Raw genomic sequence first — 19,492 nt, forward strand, 5'->3', positions numbered from 1 at the left:
GCTCATGTCGAAGTCATGGCCAGCACCACCACTACCTACTTCCAAGGAACCTTGGTATGGGTGAAAGGATTTTGCTGGCAACCAGCCTGGATTCTGGGAACAACCATTCAGCACCAGGGCCAGAAGGTCTTCTGGGTGCAGCGTCTGAAGCATCTGAACCGGGAGCTTCCGCGACATGCCAACCAAATTTGTCTCTCACTAGTTTCCCAACAACTTTTTCTGCCCCACTCTCCACACCACTGTTGCCAGTCCCCTAGTTCCCAAGCCACCCAGCCAGTGTAACACCAGACTTATACATGCCTTTTGTCCACAGCCAGCTGACCAGCACCACACCCCAACAAGAGAGATTTACCCCAGACATCACCCAGCCCCAGAGGCTATCCTTCCCAGGCTACAAGATGTCACCCAGTCACCAACCACAAGTAATTCCGCATGAAGATGAAGACATGCAGCTGGCTCCTCCTGTTCCACTGCTGAGGTCCACACCACACAACCTTCGTCTCCAACCAGGGCTTCTTCATCCATATGCTCCTATGCCCTAAGTTGCTAACAACCCTGAGCACCCTGAGGTGGACCCCATGGACGTGTCATTCATTCGCAGCAGATGCTTCCCCACTTCCCTAAGGGGAAAGGGGTGTGGCATCCACCGCTATTTAATCTCCTCACCAAACAGCAGTGTTGCAAAACAATGCATTGTTGGCCGCACTTCTCCTTGCGCAGCCCACTGCAAGCATCACAGCAATTGGCCACCCGTAACACTCAGCAACTGTCTGTCCAGAATATACAGTGACCCCAGCCACCAGCTCTGTTAACTATGGAGCCTTATTTAACACTGCTACTGACAACTACAAGCCAGTCCTCATCATGATATGTTCTACTCCACAACCAGGAAGTTCTACACTGCGGTGTAACAGCTCTTCAATGTTGATTTGGCTGCTCTCTGGAGTCAGAATCTAAATGCTTTACTGGAACTTGGACTTCAATATTCACTAGGCTTATTATGTCAATGGACTTGTGATTTTTACCAGAATTCTGAATTTCACTACTTCCTCCTGGACACTGGTTTAACCACCATCAATTTATATAATTTCGGTAAGTGTTCATTTACAACTTGATGCCTGGTAACAGTGTTGTGTCAATAAATCATAGAATGGTGATATGTTTATCATATTATTCCTGGTTATGACATTCTGCAATGTATTTCAAATAGTTTGAACTCGTTGTTGTTGTTGTTGTTGTTGTTGTTGTCTTCAGGCCAGAGACTGGTTTGATGCAGCTCTCCATGCTACTCTATCCTGTGAAAGCTGCTTCATCTCCCAGTACCTACTGCAACCTACATCCTTCTGAATCTGTTTAGCGTATTCATCTCTTTGTCTCCCTCTACGATTTTTACCCTCCACGCTGCCCTCCAATACTAAATCGGTGATCCCTTGATACCTCAGAATATGTCCTGCCAACCGATCCCTTCTTCTGGTCAAGTTGTGCCACAAATTTCTCTTTTCCCCAATTCTATTCAATACCTCCTCATTAGTTATGTGATCTACCTATCTAATCTTCAGCATACTTCTGTAGCAACACATTTTGAAAGCTTCTATTCTCTTCTTGTCCAAACTATTTATCATCCACGTTTCACTTCCATACATGGCTACACTCCATACAAATACTTTCAGAAACGACTTCCTGACACTTAAATCTATACTCAATGTTAACAAATTTCTCTTTTTCAGAAATGCTTTCCTCGCCATTGCCAGTCTACATTTTATATCCTCTCTACTTCGACCATCATCAGTTATTTTGCTCCCCAAATAGCAAAACTCATTTACTACTTTAAGCGTCTTATTTCCTACTCTAATACCCTCAGCATCACCCGATTTAATTCTATTACATTCCACTATCCTCGTTTTGCTTTTGTTGATGTTCATCTTATATCCTCCTTTCAAGACACTGTAAATTCCATTCAGCTGCTCTTCCAGGTCCTTTGCTGTCTCTGAGAGAATTACAATGTCGGCGGCGAACCTCAAAGTTTTTATTTCTTTCCAGGGATTTTAATTTCTATTCTGATTTTTTCTTTTGTTCCCTTTACTGCTTGCTCAACATACAGATTGAATAACATTGGGGACCTGCTACAACCCTGTCTCACTCCCTTCCCAACCACTGCTTCCCTTTCATGCCCCTCGACTCATAGCTGCCATCTGGTTTCTGTACAAATTGTAAATAGCCACCTCAACAAGATCAAAATATTTAAATAAATCTGCCTTTACAACATCATATAAAACTGAATACTCAGCAGTCAGCAGCAGACTTATGTATACAGTGAACTGATTGACAGTCACATGTCAAACCCAAAGGTCCTAATAGAGTAACCAGAGGTCAATTCATTGTGTAGAGCTAGTTACTTCTCTGCAGGTACACAAAGAATAGAGTTATAGTAACAGGAAATTATCTGACTCCTTTAAATTTAGGAAACTAATCTGATCATATGAGTAACAGAGGTCTAAAAGTCTGTTACATGCAGTTTATCAGAGATGCCATTGTTTCATATATGCACTGCTGTACTGTAATTTTGTATTTTTCTTGTTGAGTTAATGTGAAAAGGAGCATCTGAATATGGGGCAAATGGTCCTGAATTTGATAATACAATATAGAAATTTAAAAACATGCTTGCAGTCAGAGGTTAATTTATTTATAATTTCAACCTTTGATTATACTGAAGCTTACTGGAGTAGCAATTGACAAGAATATCACTAAGTCTGCCACATTTTGGGAGTGGATATCATTGTGTAGCCACTGAAGTTTTGATAAGCAGGGATCCTTTTATATTTTTTTCCAGTGTGGCTATCTCACTAAATTTATCCTTAATATATTTGAGGAAGTAATGGTTTTGTTGCTACAAAGGCATCTCGATGCATTCTAGTACATTCTAGGTATTGAGTGAGTCTGAACTATTTTACTGTTCTTCTTGCTCACCCTTTGGCATGGTCAGGAGTAGGAACACAATGGGGTTATACATTCCTTCATTAAAGAATTTATTTCTATTCACTGAGACAAGCAGGTCATTACAGCCATTGTTTTAGGTCAATTTGGTTCATTTCATCTGCAAAACCTCTGTTCCACAAAGGGTTCTCCCCAGGGTCACCACCCAGCTGCAGCAAAGGTCATCTGCCACGATAGCCATTTCCAAGAGTCCTGGCACCCTCTGAAGACAGGTGTCTACTCCTAAGTGTGGATGGGGAATTAACAGCTCTCAATTACAAGTTATATACTGTGTTTTGGAGGGACTCCAGTAAGATGGTACAAGATGAACCCACCACAACTGACTGGATACAGCATAGGCTGTAACAGCACTTCTGTGTGTTTAGTGTTATTAGGTAAGTTGGTACTATCTAGGTGTCCTTTGCCAACTGATCCCATTGCAGGAAAAAAAAAATTAGACAAATGGAGGTCAGATCCAAAAGGGAACTTAAACTTGCTTCAGCCACAAGATTATAACAAAAAAATGACACAAGAAAGTTGTAAACAAAAGAAAGAACAACCTACAGAAACAGCTAGGTCAGCTTCAAGGACTTTCACCATGGTTTTGAAAGTAAGGCAATTACAGATAATTGGAGATCAGAGATTACAGCACAAAAAACTGAAGCAGTGCTGCAAAAGTTTAGAGCTCTGTGCTCACCACACATATATTCACAAAAGAATCTTAAACCTCTATCGGCTGGTAATGTGAAGAGGGCCATTTTAGACAAAATACATAAGGCAACTGAGCTGAACAGTTGCGTTCTACAAGCCCTTACTTTTTCAGATTTCAATAATATTGTAGGTGGTGATACAATCTCTAAAAAAGGTGGTTTATCGATAGTGATTGGCTCTACCGATCTGTTATAGGAATAGCGAGATAGCACAAACTTAACTAGGATTCAGTGGACCCTTTTAACTAAATTATTACCTTCATCAAAATCCAATGGTTTTTCCACAGATTTTTTCAGTTTGGCAAGATTTTTTTCATTCTTCTTGTTTTTTATCTCTTCGACTTTATTTTCTTTTCCCTTATTAGTTACCTTCTTTGCTGTTATATTACTGTCATTCTTAGCTACAATTTTGTTTGTCTCTTTTTCCTTTAATTTTTGCAAATTCTCTGTTTCATTTTCCCTCTCTTTCTGAATGAGTTTCTGTTCCTTGTTGGTTGTCCTATTAACATTTTCTTTCAAAGAAGGTTCACTTTTGTTTGACTTTGCCTGTCTTTCTGCTTTCAACAATTTTTCTGACTCTGCCTTATTGTCTTTTGGTTGCTTTGGCACTTTAACAGTTTTACCCAACTCTGATTTATGTTTACTTTCGACTGGCTCTTCATTCAAAACTGTTGCTGGCCCATTTGGTTGTGATTTCTGAAACAAAGCAAATTACACGAGTCTATAAAATGTAGACTCTGAAAATATTATACTACAATCATAACCAACAATGTAACCACACGAATTGCACAAAATAAATTAACACTACATGAATGACCAGTTGCTCACACATTATAAAAGTGTACGGAATGTGTATTTTATGCTACTAAAACGGTTATGCAGTTTCATAGTGCAAATTAGGAACCTCTAGATGGCAACTACACTCAGAAGCAATTTAATTAATTAATCTTATCAGTTTCTATGGGGTAATATGAGCCACAGCTAGTTGGCCACAGAAAGAGTCGGTACATAGTTTACAGAAGGCTGATTAGAATATTTGTAAATGAAAGAATTTATAAAACACCAAGAAACTGTGAGAGTATATGAATAAATAACACTTACAGAAAAACATTTTCAACTTCTGTGAAGAACTCCTGTACAGAGTAGGAGTGTGCTGCAAGGAAACCGTTGAACTTTGATTTGAATACTTGTGATTTCTCATTCAATTTTTTTAGTTCTACTGGAAGACTACTGAAAATTACGCTTACTGAATAGCACAATTTTTTCTGTGTGATGCTAAAAGAAGTGTTATCTAGACGAACAACATTTGCCTGTCTAGTGTTCACATAACAAAAGTTGCAGTTTCTTCTGGATGAGTTAATATTGTCAGCAACAAATCACATGATGGAGTGTATGCACAGGAATGGCAGAGTTAGAATTCTGAGACATCTGAAAAATGGCCTGCTACAGTTAGCGATTTGAAACCAACGATCACATTGACTGCTCTTTTCTGAGCTAAAAATGTTGTTGGTGAATGCACAAAGTTGCCCCAAAATGTAATACACAGCTGCTGACTTTAAGAGACAGTATTTCTGTAGGCTGGTAAATGGATGTTCTCCACATGCCATATGACCTACACTGACCGTCAGCATGATAGTCGAGCGCAGGACGAGCAATAAAAATTAATAAGAATACAGAACACACAGACGATAGGAAAAGATTACCTGGAGTGATGAGGTAGTACAGATTGGTATATGCAGATGCCAGGGTAAGAGCACTCAGGAAAACATGAGGCAATGAATCCTGATTGCTAATGTGACATCATTTAGGCATGTGGTGGAGATGTGCACCTACAGCACCCTGAAGGTTACCTGCGCCTTTAGCAACACCATGTTCCAAGTCACTGTTTCAAAATTGGACTGGAACAGTTTGACGAGCACCCTAAAGACCTGAAGGTAACAGTGTGCAGCCACCTGATCAAATGACTTCACATTCCTATAAAGCAAGATGTACAAACTATATATTGTGAACACTCCATTGATTGATGATGGTTGGTTGGTTGGTTGGTTTGTTTGGGGTATAAAGGGACCAAACTACAAGGTCATCAGTCCCTTTTCCCTGAAGCAAGCAAGGCTCAAGGTACAAAAACAGCCAACACTGCACCTAAAAAGAAAACGAATGGAATGAACAAAAAACGGAGGAAACATACACCACAAGGAAAAGTAGAAGTGGGTATTAAAACCACAGTGCAGATGGTCTGGGCTGGCTGATCACAACAATAAAAAAAGAGGATGACCCAGCCACTCTGTAACACGTTAAAATGTCAAAGACGGCCAACAGGACAAACAATTGCAAAGAAAGTGCGACAGTTAAAATGGAGGGAGGGTGGCGACCTCTGAGAGAAGGCTAAATGCCCACCCTTAGATGGTACAATAAAAATAAATAAATAAATAAAAAAAACCTCACGAATAAAACATACATCTAAATCTGCTGTTGAGGCATTGTTGCCCAACACTGAAGGTAGGGTGCCGAGGAGGTTAAAACTCCACCAAAGAGCAGCTAAAAATGGGCAGTCCAGAAAGATGTGGATGACAGTCATATGTGAGCCACAGTGACATCGAGGTGGGTCCTCACGATGGAGAAGGTAGCCATGTATCATTCACGTATGGCCAATGCGGAGCTGGCAGACAACCACAGAGTCCCTGCGAGAGGCCCGCAAGGAGATCTTCCACACATTCATAGTCTACTTAATGGCATGCAGTTTGTTGTACGTATTGAGATTATGCCATACTGTCTCCCAAAGCTGAAAAATCTTGCGGCATAATAATGATCGCAAGTCAGTTACAGGGATGCCGATCTCCACAAGCAGTTTCTGTGTAGCCTGTTTGGCCAGCCTTTCGGCAAGTTCATTTATTGGGATTCTGACGTGGCCTGGGGTCCACACAAACACTATGGAACAACTGGACCGTTCCAGCACAAAGGTGGACTCCTGGATGATCGCTACCAAAGGATGGTGGAGGTAGTAACACTTGTTGGAGTCTGGTACCCAAAAACATGTCTGATTTTCATGAAGACTTGGGAAGGTGACGTATGGCACCCAATGGTCAAGGCTTATCTCTCCCAACATTTCTGTTTCTGTCTTTTTATAAGCTGGCGAATGTGGGCCTTTAGGTGCTTTAGGGAAGGATGCTGCTTATGATGCTGTAGAGCTCGCCAGCACTCTTTAATGGCCTCAATGATTTCTGGTGACCACCAAGGTACTGATTTTTGCAAGGGCACCCTGAAGAACAAGGGATTGTGTTTTCCACCCCATAAACGATCGTTCTAGTGACCTTGTCAACTACCACATCGATGGTGCCTTGTGGGGGAGATTCAACGGTGACAGCAGAGGTGAAAGCTTCCCAGTCTGCCTTGTTTAAAGCCGATCTTGGTAGAGGTCCAGGGGAATGGCGTTTGGCGAGTGACAGGAAGATTGGAAAGTGGTCACTACCACACAAGTCATCATGGGCTCTCCAGTGGACAGATGGGAGAAGTCCTGGGCTGCAGAGGGATAAATCAATGACCGAGTAAGTGCCATGAGCCACACTGAAATGTGTGGGGGCCCCAGTATTCAAGAGGAGGAGGAGGCGGTTAGTGTTTAACATCCCGTCGACAACGAGGTCATTAGAGACGGAGCAGAAGCTCGGGTTAGGGAAGGATGGGGAAGGAAGTCGGCCGTGTCCTTTCAAAGGAACCATCCCGGCATTTGCCTGAAATGATTTAGGGAAATCACGGAAAACCTAAATCAGGATGGCTGGAGATGGGATTGAACCGTCGTCCTCCCGAATGCGAGTCCAGTGTTATTCAAGAGGCAGAGGTCGAGTTGAGACAGGAAAGTTTCGACATCTCTACCTCGGCCAGTAAGCACGATGCCACCCCACAAGGGGTTATGGGCTTTAAAACCTCCCAAAAGTAGGAAGGGTTTAGGGAGTTGATGAATCAGTGCAGCCAATGTGTTCAGGGGTACTGCACCATCTGGATGAAGATATATGTCGCAGACAGTTATTTCCTGCATCGTCCTTATTCTAACAGCCACAGCTTCAAGACGGGTTTGAAGGGGCACAGGTTTACTGCATACTGAGTTCAGGGCAGACACAAACTCCATCTGACACACTTTTATAGTCACTATGTTTTGTGTAATATCCCCTATAGCCATGGAGGGCAGGGGTCCGCATTGCCAGGAACCAGTTTCCCTGGAGGGCAATGCAGAAAGCAGGTGTAAAGCTTAACGACTGCTGTAACTCAGCCAGGTGGTGGAAAAAAAAAAAGTAGCAATTCCACAGGACAACAACATTACTGTGAGGCTAGGAAGCCATGAAGCATGCAAGATGGCAGGTTACACCTCAGAGTCACCTGCTGCCACCGATTGGGTATTTGTATCCATTCCTACTGTGGATGAGGCATCAGTGACATCCAGGTCCTCAGGGGACGCCGAGATCTCCACCTCACCTGCAGGTGCAGAATTGGTAGGGAATGGTGGTGTTGGGGTCACAAGAGGGTCCTTCTTCTTAGCAGACTTCTTTGTTTGCTTGCTCTCTCACTTCTCTTTAGGGGCTTGCTGGGAGGACTTCTCCAAAGTAACTTCAGGCTCGGAGGAAGACTGAAGCTCTTTGTCCAGCAGCTTTTGGCTCCATTAGCCACTGGCGAGTGTCTGCTGTAGCATTACTGGAGACCTCGGGAGATAGGGTCCCAAGGGACCCCTTCCACACAAGAGGAGCCGGAGGAGGCGGTTGCTTCTCCAGCTGGGGGGAGGGGACCAATGTCCCCTGCTTTTGGGGGGACCTTGCTCCCAAAGTAGGTGCTTTGGGAGTAATGGAAGGAGATTTTCCCCCTACCACCAAGGGGGCGGATGCATTCTGGAGGCCTGGAGGGCCCACTGTTTGTGGCACAGAGTGTGGTACAACTGGTGCTTGTGATGGTGATGGTAATGTAGCTGCAGCGTATGTGGATGTCAACCGAATGGGGTGTAATCGTTCAAATTTACATTTAGCCCCTTGGCAAGTCAACCGGTCCAGGGTCTTGTACTCCATGGTAAGAAGGAAGATTAGAGTTTAACATCCGCTCGCCAGTGAGGTCATTATAGGCAGAACACAAGCATGGAAGGATGGGGAAAGAAGTTGGCTGTGCCCTTATGAAAGGAGACATAGGATGGGTGATCATGCACGGCAGACAAACGGCATGCACATCTGCTGAGTAGAAAGTCATGGCAGTAGGACAGTGGTATTTCAGCAGCTTCAGCATACAGACTCTCAACCGACCTAGGGTAAAAGGCGCCAAACATATGCCACGATGGTGGATGGTGTTGAGATGGTGTAAGAGGGATAGACGTGCAGACACTTTAACAAAGCATTCTTAATCGAGTTTCGAATGGACAAGGGACCAGTACAAACAGAGGAGGGTGGTTCGATTGGCACCCCAGAAAGTACCATTGAGGACATGTAGGACACTGAAGAACTGCATACAGCGGGCTGCCAAGTAAGACACATGGGAGGATCAAGAGAATTTCCTGTCGAGCATGAGCCCCAGTTTCAACAAATGGAAGGCCAACAGGCACAAGATGTAAAGATGGTGGGAGAAACCAACTGCATTGCCAGAAATTCATACAGACGGTTGTGTCAGTCGAAAAACGAAAGCCATTGTCGATGCTCGAGGAGTAAAGATGATCAAGACATCACTTAAGACACCGCTCAGTGAGGCAGATCCGTGGAGTACTGTAACAGATGGCAAGTTCGTCAACAAAAAGGAAGCCAGAGATGCCCGGTGAGAGACATGCCATTATAGGGTTAATGGCAATTGCAAAGATGACAATGCTCAAAATGGAACCCTGAGGCACACAGTTTTCCTGGATAAAGGTCTCCAACAAGGCAGAGCCCACACATACCTTGAAAACTCTGTCTTTTAAAAATTCCTGAAGGAAACAGGGCAGGTGGCCGTGGAAGCCTCCAGTGTAAAGAGTACGGAGGATACCAGTTCTTCTGCAGGCGTCTTAGGCCTTCTCCAAATCTAAAAACGTGGCCACAGTCTGCGATTTCCGCAGACACAGTTGGACAAAGTAATGAGATAGTCAACAGCAGAACGCTGCGCTCAAAATCCACACTGTGCATTCGTCAGTAAATTGTGTGACTCGAGCCACAATACCAGCCGGGCATGAATCACATGTTCCATCACCTTGCAAACACAGCTGGTAAGAGAGATGGGGGCAGTATCTAGAAGGAAGGTTTTTGTCCTTACCAGGCTTAGGTATGGGTATGATGGTGGCTTCACATCCGGGAAATGTGCCCTCCGCCCAGATGTGGTTGCACGTGTTAAGCAAAAAGTGCTTGACCGCAAGAGAAAGGTGCTGCAACATCTGAATGTGGGTGGCGTCTGGCCTTGGGGCAGAGGATTGGGATGAACTGAGAGCATGATCTATCTCCCTCATAGTAAAGGCAGCATTGTAGCACTGACAATTTGGAGAAGAGAAGGTTATCGCCCGAGCCTTTTCCACTCGTTTCCAATGGAGGAAGGCAGGGTGATAGTGGGAAGAGCTTGAAACTTCCACAAAATGATGGCCCAAGGTGTTTGAGATAGCAATAGGGTTCACAATGACATCGTCTGCTACTGTCAGGCCAGAAATTGGGGAATATATCTTGGTCCCAGAGAGCCATTAGAGGTTGACCCACACAACAGAGGAAGGGGTGCAACTGTTAAAAGAACCAGTGAATGAAATACAGCAACCTCTTTCGCTATCCCAAAGAACTCTATGACACTTACCACGCATCTATTAATAACGAATGCAGTTTGCCATTGTAGGATAGCAGTTAAAAATGTGGAGAGCACGTCCCTGTGTGTGAACTGCAATGTGGCATGCCTCAGTCCACCAAGGGACTGGGACACGGCGTGGTAAAGAGGAATGCGAGAAATTGAATGTTCTTCAGCAGTAAGGATAACTTTTGTGAGATAATCCACCTGGTCATACCAACTGGGGAAATCTTGTTCTTTGAAGGTCACCAAGGAGGAGTAAAGCTGCCAGTCAGCCTTAGTACGCTGTCATTTGGGCATGCACGCGGATGGGGTAGGATCAGCAAATGGACAGCACATGGGAAATGGTTGCTCGATTAGGTACCCGACAGAATGGATCACTCAAGGTTATGGGCAGGCTCGGCAGTGCAGAAGGATAGGTCCAAATGGGAATAGGTGTGTGAGGAGTCAGAAAGGAAAGTGGGTGCTCCAGTATTAAGGCAGAAGAGGTTGAGTTGATTAAAAATATCAGCCAAGAGGGCACCTCTCTGACAGGTTCTGGGAGAATGTCAAAGTGGATGATGCACATTAAAGTCACCAAGTAGCAAAAAATGGGGAAGGTAGCTGCCCCATAAGCTGAAGGAAGTCTGCCCTGATGACATCGAATGATGGAGCGACATAAATGATGCAGAGGGAAAAAGTCAGGTGGGGAAGGAAAAGGCAAGCTGCAACAGCTTGAAGATGAGTAGTCAAGGAGGTGGGTTGACTATGACTGTCATCCTGTATGAGCAGTATGACGTCCCCACTAGACGGAATGCTGACCTCAGGGGGAAAGTCAAAATGAATTGGTAAGAAATGTGAAATCTCAAAGCTGTTGTGAGGGAGCACTTTCGTTTTCTGAAGGCAGAGTATAAGGGGATGCTGTGATGCTAAAAACAGCCATAAATCCTCTTTGTGGGACCGAACACCATGAGCGTTCCATTGGAGGAGAGTCATGATGAGGAAGAGATGTAGGGGTGTCACCTCAGCAGCTGCCAAGTTACAGCTGGTGAAGAGTCACTACCACAGGGCACAGAAAGACGACGATTCTGCTCCATGGGGTCCACAGAAGCATTGGCTTGCTTGTGCAGTCAGTCTGTGGAGTTCAACACCGAGAAACGGTTGGTGGTGCGCACCGGCGACATGGAGACCAGCCAGGCTAAGGTATCATGTGGCAACACCGGCAAAGAGGATTTTTGAGTTACGGAAGAGAAGACCATTTGCCTGTGGTGGACTTCTTTGAGCCTTTCCGATTAAAGGAAGACCGGGTGTCGTTTGGCTGGGGAGACGGAGGAAGTCTTCACGGGAGTACTCCCTCTGTCCTTTCTGGCCTACCAGATGGTAGCTGGTGGCTTCGCCCCTTGAGGCTAGAGTTTGATGGCTTGTTGCACAGCTGTACAGGGGGATGGAGACACTACCTTGACACTGGGCGATTTCACAACAAAGTCAGAGCTGAATTGGGCGTCACATGTCTGCGTGGCCATGTCCTTCATGGAGCAAGGGGTAACAAGAACAGAACTATTGGTGCCATACAGGAGAATGCAGGGTTTGAGACTAGCCAGTAACTTGCGAGCAACTGGTAAGGCAATTTTTCCTTTACCCAGTTCTCTTGGACAGACCGCTCACCAACATACATGGGACAATCCCGAGAGGCGGCGGCATGGCTGCCATTGTAGTTGATGCATCGGCATCTACATGGATACTCTGCAAATTACATTTAAGTGCCTGGCAGAGGGTTCATCGCACTACCTTCACAATTCTCTATTATTCCAATCTTGTATAGTGTGCGAAAAGAATGAACACCTATATAATTTTGTACGAGCTCTGATTTCCGTTATTTTATCGTTGTGGTTGTTTCTCCCTATGTAGGTCAGTGTCAACAAATTATTTTCGCATTTGGAGGAGAAAGCTGGTGACTGGAATTTCATGAGGAGATCATGTCGCAACGAAAAACTTTATTTTAATTGTGTCCAGCCCAAACCCTGTATCAGTTCAGTGTCATTCTCTCCTGTATTTCGCGATAATACAAAACGTGCTGCCCTTCTTTGAACTTTTTTGATGTACTTTGTCAGTCCTACCTGGTAAGGATCCCACACAGCACAGCAGTATTTTAAAAGAGGACAGACAAGCGTAGTGTAGGCAGTCTCCTTAGTAGATCTGTTAAATTTTCTAAGTGTCCTGCCAATAAAACGCAGTCTTTGGTTAGTCTTCCCCACAACATTTTCTATGTGTTCATTCCAATTTAAGTTGTTTGTAATTGTAATTCCTAGGTATTCAGTTGAATATACAGCCTTAAGATTCGACTGATTTATCGTGTAACCAAAGTTTAACGAATTCCTTTTAGCACTCATGTAGATGACCTCACACTATTCATTATTTTGTATCAACTGCCAATTTTTGCACCATTCAGTTACCTTTTCTAAATCGTTTTGCAATTTGTTTTGATCTTCTGATGACTTTATTAGTCAATAAACGACAGCGTCATCTGCAAACAACCTAAGACGGCTGCTCAGATTGTCTCCCAAATCGTTTATATAGATAAGGAACAGCAAAGGGCCTGTAACACTACAGCACTGAGAAGGAGGCGGACAATCGCCCTTGTGTGCATCCCTACCACAGGTTACACATTTGGCTGGGTGTCGACAAAGACATTCTAGTGTAGTTGGAACGATAACACTGGTAGCAGCGCACTGGGTTCGGAAAGTACAGCCGGATGGTGATAATTTCATAGCCTGCTTTGATCTTGGGACAGAAGAACCACTATATCAAATGTGAGAAGAAGAATGTGGGTGGGCACTGAGGAGCAATCTATCTTTTTCCTTACACGATGGACGGCAATGACACCCTGATCGGAGAGGTGAGATTGGATTTCGGCCTTTGTTATACTATGGAGCAGCCAGGTGTGAATTACACCATGGGAAAAATTCAAAGTTCTGTGGGCCTCAACATGAACAGGGTAGCCATGGAGAAGCGATGAGGCAGCAAGCAGTTGTTGTGCTTGAGAATCAGAAGTAGTCTCCAAGAGCAAAGTGTCGTCCTGTAAACGAGAGCAGGATTTCACAGGGCCGGTAATTGCATCAACACCTTCCTGAATAATAAATGGATTTACTGTGGCTAAGGACTGCCCGTCTTCAGTAGGTGAGACCATGAGGAACTGTGGTGCAGCAAGAAGGGTCTTTTAATCATTAGCCTCATTACGTTTATGTTTCATAGACGTTGGTTGGGAAGATGATTGACACATTGCGAGAAAATCCCCCATGACTGCCAATGTTTCCAGATGGCATGCTCCTTCCAACTCCTAGTTGAGTCTTAACTTTATCTTCGGTGAGGATAGAAGCTTACGAATTTGTGCCAAGGCCACGCCTTAAACCCAGGTCTCCTGCTTAGCAGGCACATGTGCTAACCGCTATACCATCATAGCATCGTGATTACAAAATCTGTACGGACTACCCTGGTCCATTTCCCTCCATAACACAAACTAAAGTCGTGAATTGAAGTCTGTGTTAGGAAGGGTATCGGAATTGTGTAGTCTATTCATCTGCAGTAGACACATTGCCATTGTGGTGTAGTGGTCAGCCTATCTACCTGCTAAGCATGCGAACTGGGCCCAAGTCCGGAACTTGGGGCAACTTTTAATTCATTGCTTTTGCTTCCATCCTAATTCTCTAACAATAAATTCTAAATTTGAAATTTTGAACTAAAAGTACTCAAAAAGAGGTGCACCCATCTTAGGTGATACCTCCCGAACACCTGATAGAGGGACCAACTGGCAATTTGGGAAGGTTGCAGCTCAGGCATCATCCCTCCCTGAGCCTACCCTGTACCAGGGATACGTGTGAAGCCTACTGTCGACCTGGAGCTGGGGGCTGGTACTTATGGATTAACCAGTCACCTGTTATGTGTGAGATGCATGGGCTGGCATTCACGAGCACACAGGTAGGAAGAAGAAAAAGAGGAACCTCAAACGCTGAAGCATATGAATGAGAGGAGAAGGGAAACAAAGAAAGGAAAAGGGAGCAAAAAACAAAGGTGAGACTGTTCTTACGACACCAACAGACAATGCAGAACATTCCCAATAACACCTCAGATATGTTCCCCAAGGGGAAAAATAATAGCAAGTCCACCCTGCTTCATGATATTCCGCCATATGCCTGAAGGCCACATGTCACAAGCCACTAACGTACGATTTTTTGTCAAGGTCAGACAATGGATGGGTATTTCAATTGTGACAAGTTTTATATAGAATCTTATATAGGTAATATGGTGTCGTATATAGTTAAATCCATATACATTATAAATGTGTGGTTATGTATGTATATGCATCTCCTCCTAAATCACTGGATCGATTTCAACCAAACTTGGTACACATATCACTTATTGTCTGGATAGTACCATTGGAGGGAGGAAGGGGATAAGAACCATGTTTCTCTCAAAGGGGTGGGGGTGACAAGTATCGTAGCTCACAATGCATGGGAATTGCCAGACAATATTCATCCAGTATGTAATGAGAGCACTTGACGGCTTGCAACAAACTTTGCACATAATTTCAGACCTTAATGAGACTTTTTCTTGCCAACAACCCCCTCCCCCCCCCCCCCAATAAAAATAGGAAAGGAGAAAAGTTTATCACTTACTATATTTTCACTGTTCATGCAGTAAAACTACCACACCATGCATTGTATTTTACTTTGTTAGTTGTTTACTATTAACTATTTGCAACACATTTTGCAGACAGTATTCACATATACCACTGAATGTATCCATTAACACTGAGTGAAAACGAAACTGGTGGATGAAATTCACAGAGGTGCAGATGAAATGTGTGTACAAATATAAGTGAAATATGTGAGAGTAGCATCAAGAGCTGCGTCGAACAAGTCTTTGGATTGAAAACCACAACAGCAACATCTAAATATATGTGATAAGTGCACATGTGGGCAAAGCCACAGGTAAAAAGCTCCTACTAAACTCCTGGTTCAATTTCTACCAAACTTTGTACATATTACTAACAACCTGGAAAGAAATACTTGGGGATAAGAACCATCAACCTCCTATTGCAGTGAAGGTGAGAATGTGGAGAGAGATGGGGGTAGAGGAGATAGATTAACAGAAGACTGGAATAAGTACATATCCAGGCAACGCCAAGTATGCAGCTTGTAGCCATTTATTAATGAGTTCGTGTAGAATATTAACACACATGAATTTACTTTCTTGGGTCCCTGAATTCTGTCAGTACTATGTGGCTGGCAGTAATGTCTGCCTGTAGCCAACAGCCATATGTCCTGCAGAACTGCTTATGAGATAGATGTAAAAAGGAATCTTTTAGACCTTAGCAAGTGATCAGAATTTTCATGTCACACTTCTAAAGGGAGGAAGTTCTATGTCACCCAAGGGCACAAAAAGACCTACTCCAAACTTAAAGACAATGGTCTTACTATTGATGATGGTCACTAGAATTGTCAGCTGTTTGGAACATGATCTGAGTTAGAGCTGGGAGAAGATTCTAACTTAGGAACTTAAACAAATCACAGAAGATGTACAGACATCTATCTGATCTGTATGCAACCACAGCAATTTGAGTTACAGTTGCACACATTTTCAAGTTTGCCCTATGCTGGAGAAGTTTCCCTATGAATCCATTACACACCATTCATCCAGTCTCAATATCACCTTAAATGATACCTATGCTTTTGGAGCCCTGAAAAACAACATCCGTGACTGCAGATTTGCTTCAGATAAAGAAGTGCATGCCTGAGTACAATCTTGGTTCCATTAGCAGCAGAAAACAGTTTTCATTAAGGCATTGACCACCTTGTCTCACAGTGGGATAAATGTGTTAACACTTTTTGTGATTACTTTTGAAATAATAAATAGTTTACTTACTTTTACCATCTACCTTATTTTCATTTGACGGCCCCTTATAATTATAATATCAGAAGAAAACATGGCATTCCTTACACCATATGAAGTTTATCTTTACCACAAGAAGGGGTGCACAATGCTGGAATCAAAGGTTTTGATCACTTTCCCAATGATATAAAATGCCTGACAGACAGAAAAGTAAAATTTGAAAACAAACAGAAAAAGTTTCTCCTCAATAACTCTTATTCTGTAGACTAACTTCTATCATCGTAATTTGTAAAAGAGAGTGGGAAGAAATTACTAACTCGCATCTGTAGTTCTTACTGATTTGTAAATGATCAGCATGTAGCCATATTTACAAAATAATTGGTGATGTTAATATAAAAGGCTCCTTGCACATCATTATGGTTTATCATGCATGGGATCCATGGATGATGAAACCAACCAATGAACCAACCCCAAAATTCCAAGCATCCATTCTTCCTTCTACCTTCACACTTCCCTTATAAGCATGCAGCGGTATTATCAGAATCATTTCCCCTCACTTTCATCGGGTATCCAACAGCGAGATATGAAGCCCTTGCCTCCCAAGTACCTGATGGGAGTGAGGCATATCAAAGTCCATCCGTGAGACAGAGAACGAAGACATATAAAACCTTCTGCATATTAGGTGAGTACAAGCATAACAGCTCTGAGATACAACGACAGTGTAGTTCAGGGCTTAACATCAATGTCGATGGACAATAGAATGTGTTGGGAGAGGCTCGTACCTGCATACACACAATTACGTGCAAGCTCAGTTACAAAGCACTTGTCATGGCTCAGTCTATTTTACAGCTCCATCAAACGCAGCAGCTCCATTCAAACATACCACTGTAGGTCTACTGTGATATTTCAGCTAGATCATTTACGTAAAATGTGAACTTCAACAGCCAGAATTGTCACAATTAATAACATATTCCAGGCTATTATGCTGTGGTCTAAGGGATTTCACTTCAAAACATAATGTTTTGTCCCCATCCACGCATGACATTTTCAAGGGGATCATAGGTTTGTTGAATGTCCAATTCACACCCTGGCTCGCTACTCACTGACAGTAGTGAGTCAAGGTGTGAATCAGACGTTCAACAAAGCTGTGATCCCTCTTGAAAATGTCCTCCGCAGATGGGGACAAAACAGAAAGTACGGTACTCAGGACAGTAGTTATGTACAACAACAACTAACAGGTCATACGATTCCATTCAAATATATTTTATTGTCCTACAATGTAGAAAGCATGTTGTCACAAACATTGATCAGAGTGAACTAACTGCCAGTCCAGAGAGGTTAGTTGTGCTGCCTCAGAACAGTGATATTGTTCTGTGTGACTCCACTGAGTTGTCCCTCCACAAAATTTTGTCAACAGGCAATCTCATTGGTATATAATTTGTCTCCTTCCAGAGATCGCACAGTAAAGCTTTTCGGCACTAGTATGTGACATGTAAATTTAATAAGATAACGTGCCATCTCATTATACCTCTTGATATGTTTGACCTACCCAACCTATGGTTTGAACATATCCACATCAACAATGTGAACGTATCAATATTGACAATATTATGCAAAGGAAAGGTGCTGCTCACCATATAGCAGAGATGCTGAGTCGCAGATAGGCACAACAAAAAGACTGAAGCTTTCAGCCAGTAAGGTCTTCGCCAAAAACAGATGACAGAGACAGACAGACACACCCACCCACCCACCCACGCAAATGCAACTATCATACACGACTGCTGTCTCAGGCAACTGAAACCACTGTCATTTCACTTGCCTGAAACTGTAGCGCTGTGTGTGTGTGTGTGTGTGTGTGTGTGTGTGTGTGTGTGTGTGTGTTTTTTTGACAAAGGCCTTACTGGCCGAAAGCTTTATTTGCGACAGTCTTTTCGTCGTGCCTGGTCGCAACTCAGCATGTCCGCTGTATGGTGAGTAGCAACTTTCCTTTTCATAATATTGTTACATTCCATCCTGGATTTTCCGTATCAACATTGAAATTGTTCAACTTTTGAACACCCAAATGACATGACTACTGCCTAGCTGCCAGCAACTGCCTCAGCCACTGACCTGAAGTTTTTCCTACGGTTGAAGCCACAGCTGACATCACTGCCACCATGACTCTTTGCTGATGGAATGCTTGTTTTGGAGTGCCTCTCTCTATCATCACTAAACAAGGCAAGCAGGCAAAGTGTTCCCTATTCCAACCAATCACTGTTTTGTTAGGCATTAACCATATTTAAGCTGTAACCCATTAAACAGCAAATGGCTTAGTTAAGTGTTTTCAAAAACTATTAATGGTCTTTATGGTGCCAAGAATAGCAACATTGGAGACCAACATTACTCATTTTCCTAAGTCTCCATCCTACCATCTATTAATATTTTAAAGCTACAGCAGTAGAACTGGTCTACTGCCAAGCAATTTGGTATCCTGGTTAATTCCATAGTAATACCTCTAAAGATCTCAATGAGTTGTCAGACTTTACAACTGTGTTCAAGCATTAATCAACTTTGGTCCGTCACACTGAGAGAAACTTAGACTTGTTTACCTTTGGACACATGAACAGGCTCTACAACTACTGTATGAGGGCTCATGTACATCCCTTAGTTAGAAATTCTAGAAAATTGGGGTCAGTGTCAATGGCACCCAAAATACGATTTCCACCTATCACCTCGAACTGACATTCTGCATTTCCAATGCTAGTATCTGCAAACTGGACAATGGGCAGTGAATCCCTGACAAGAAACCTGGCAATGCCAGAACAGACTATTCATATATCGCTCCATTGATCATCACACATTCTGGAAGCCAGATCCATCCAAACATGAGGGGGGGGGGGGGGGGGGAGGAGAGATGAAGACCAATTAAGTAGCTATTTTATTATGAGCTGCATGTGAATGTTTATGTCTGAATGTTCTTTACTCTTAAATATAATTAAGTTAAGGCCTGTGTATGTTACTAGGTTAGCTCAACATTGTTCATAGTTTTACATTACATTACACCTGAGTGTCAAACAATGGAAACTCTAGGTCGGAATATCAATGAATGTGTGCCTTGCCTTTTCTAAAGGAGGTTTTGGCCAAAAGCTAAAATAGTAACAGTGCTTTTGTTGTGCCTGTTTGCAACTCTGTGTGTCATCTTT

At 43.2% G+C, this 19,492-nt stretch overlaps 1 protein-coding gene across 1 annotated transcript in view; it reads right to left on the reverse strand.

Annotated features, from left to right (window-relative positions):
• The window catches only part of LOC126473399 (cylicin-1-like), a 54,571-nt gene that overhangs the window by 33,417 nt on the left and 1,662 nt on the right, over positions 1-19,492 (reverse strand). The window contains exon 2 of the mRNA XM_050100410.1: positions 3,941-4,379. Within this exon, the coding sequence (XP_049956367.1) occupies positions 3,941-4,379 (439 nt within the window). The remainder of the gene's footprint in view (positions 1-3,940; positions 4,380-19,492) is intronic.

Source organism: Schistocerca serialis, chromosome 4, assembly GCF_023864345.2.
Source record: "Schistocerca serialis cubense isolate TAMUIC-IGC-003099 chromosome 4, iqSchSeri2.2, whole genome shotgun sequence".
Classification (NCBI taxonomy): domain Eukaryota; kingdom Metazoa; phylum Arthropoda; class Insecta; order Orthoptera; family Acrididae; genus Schistocerca; species Schistocerca serialis.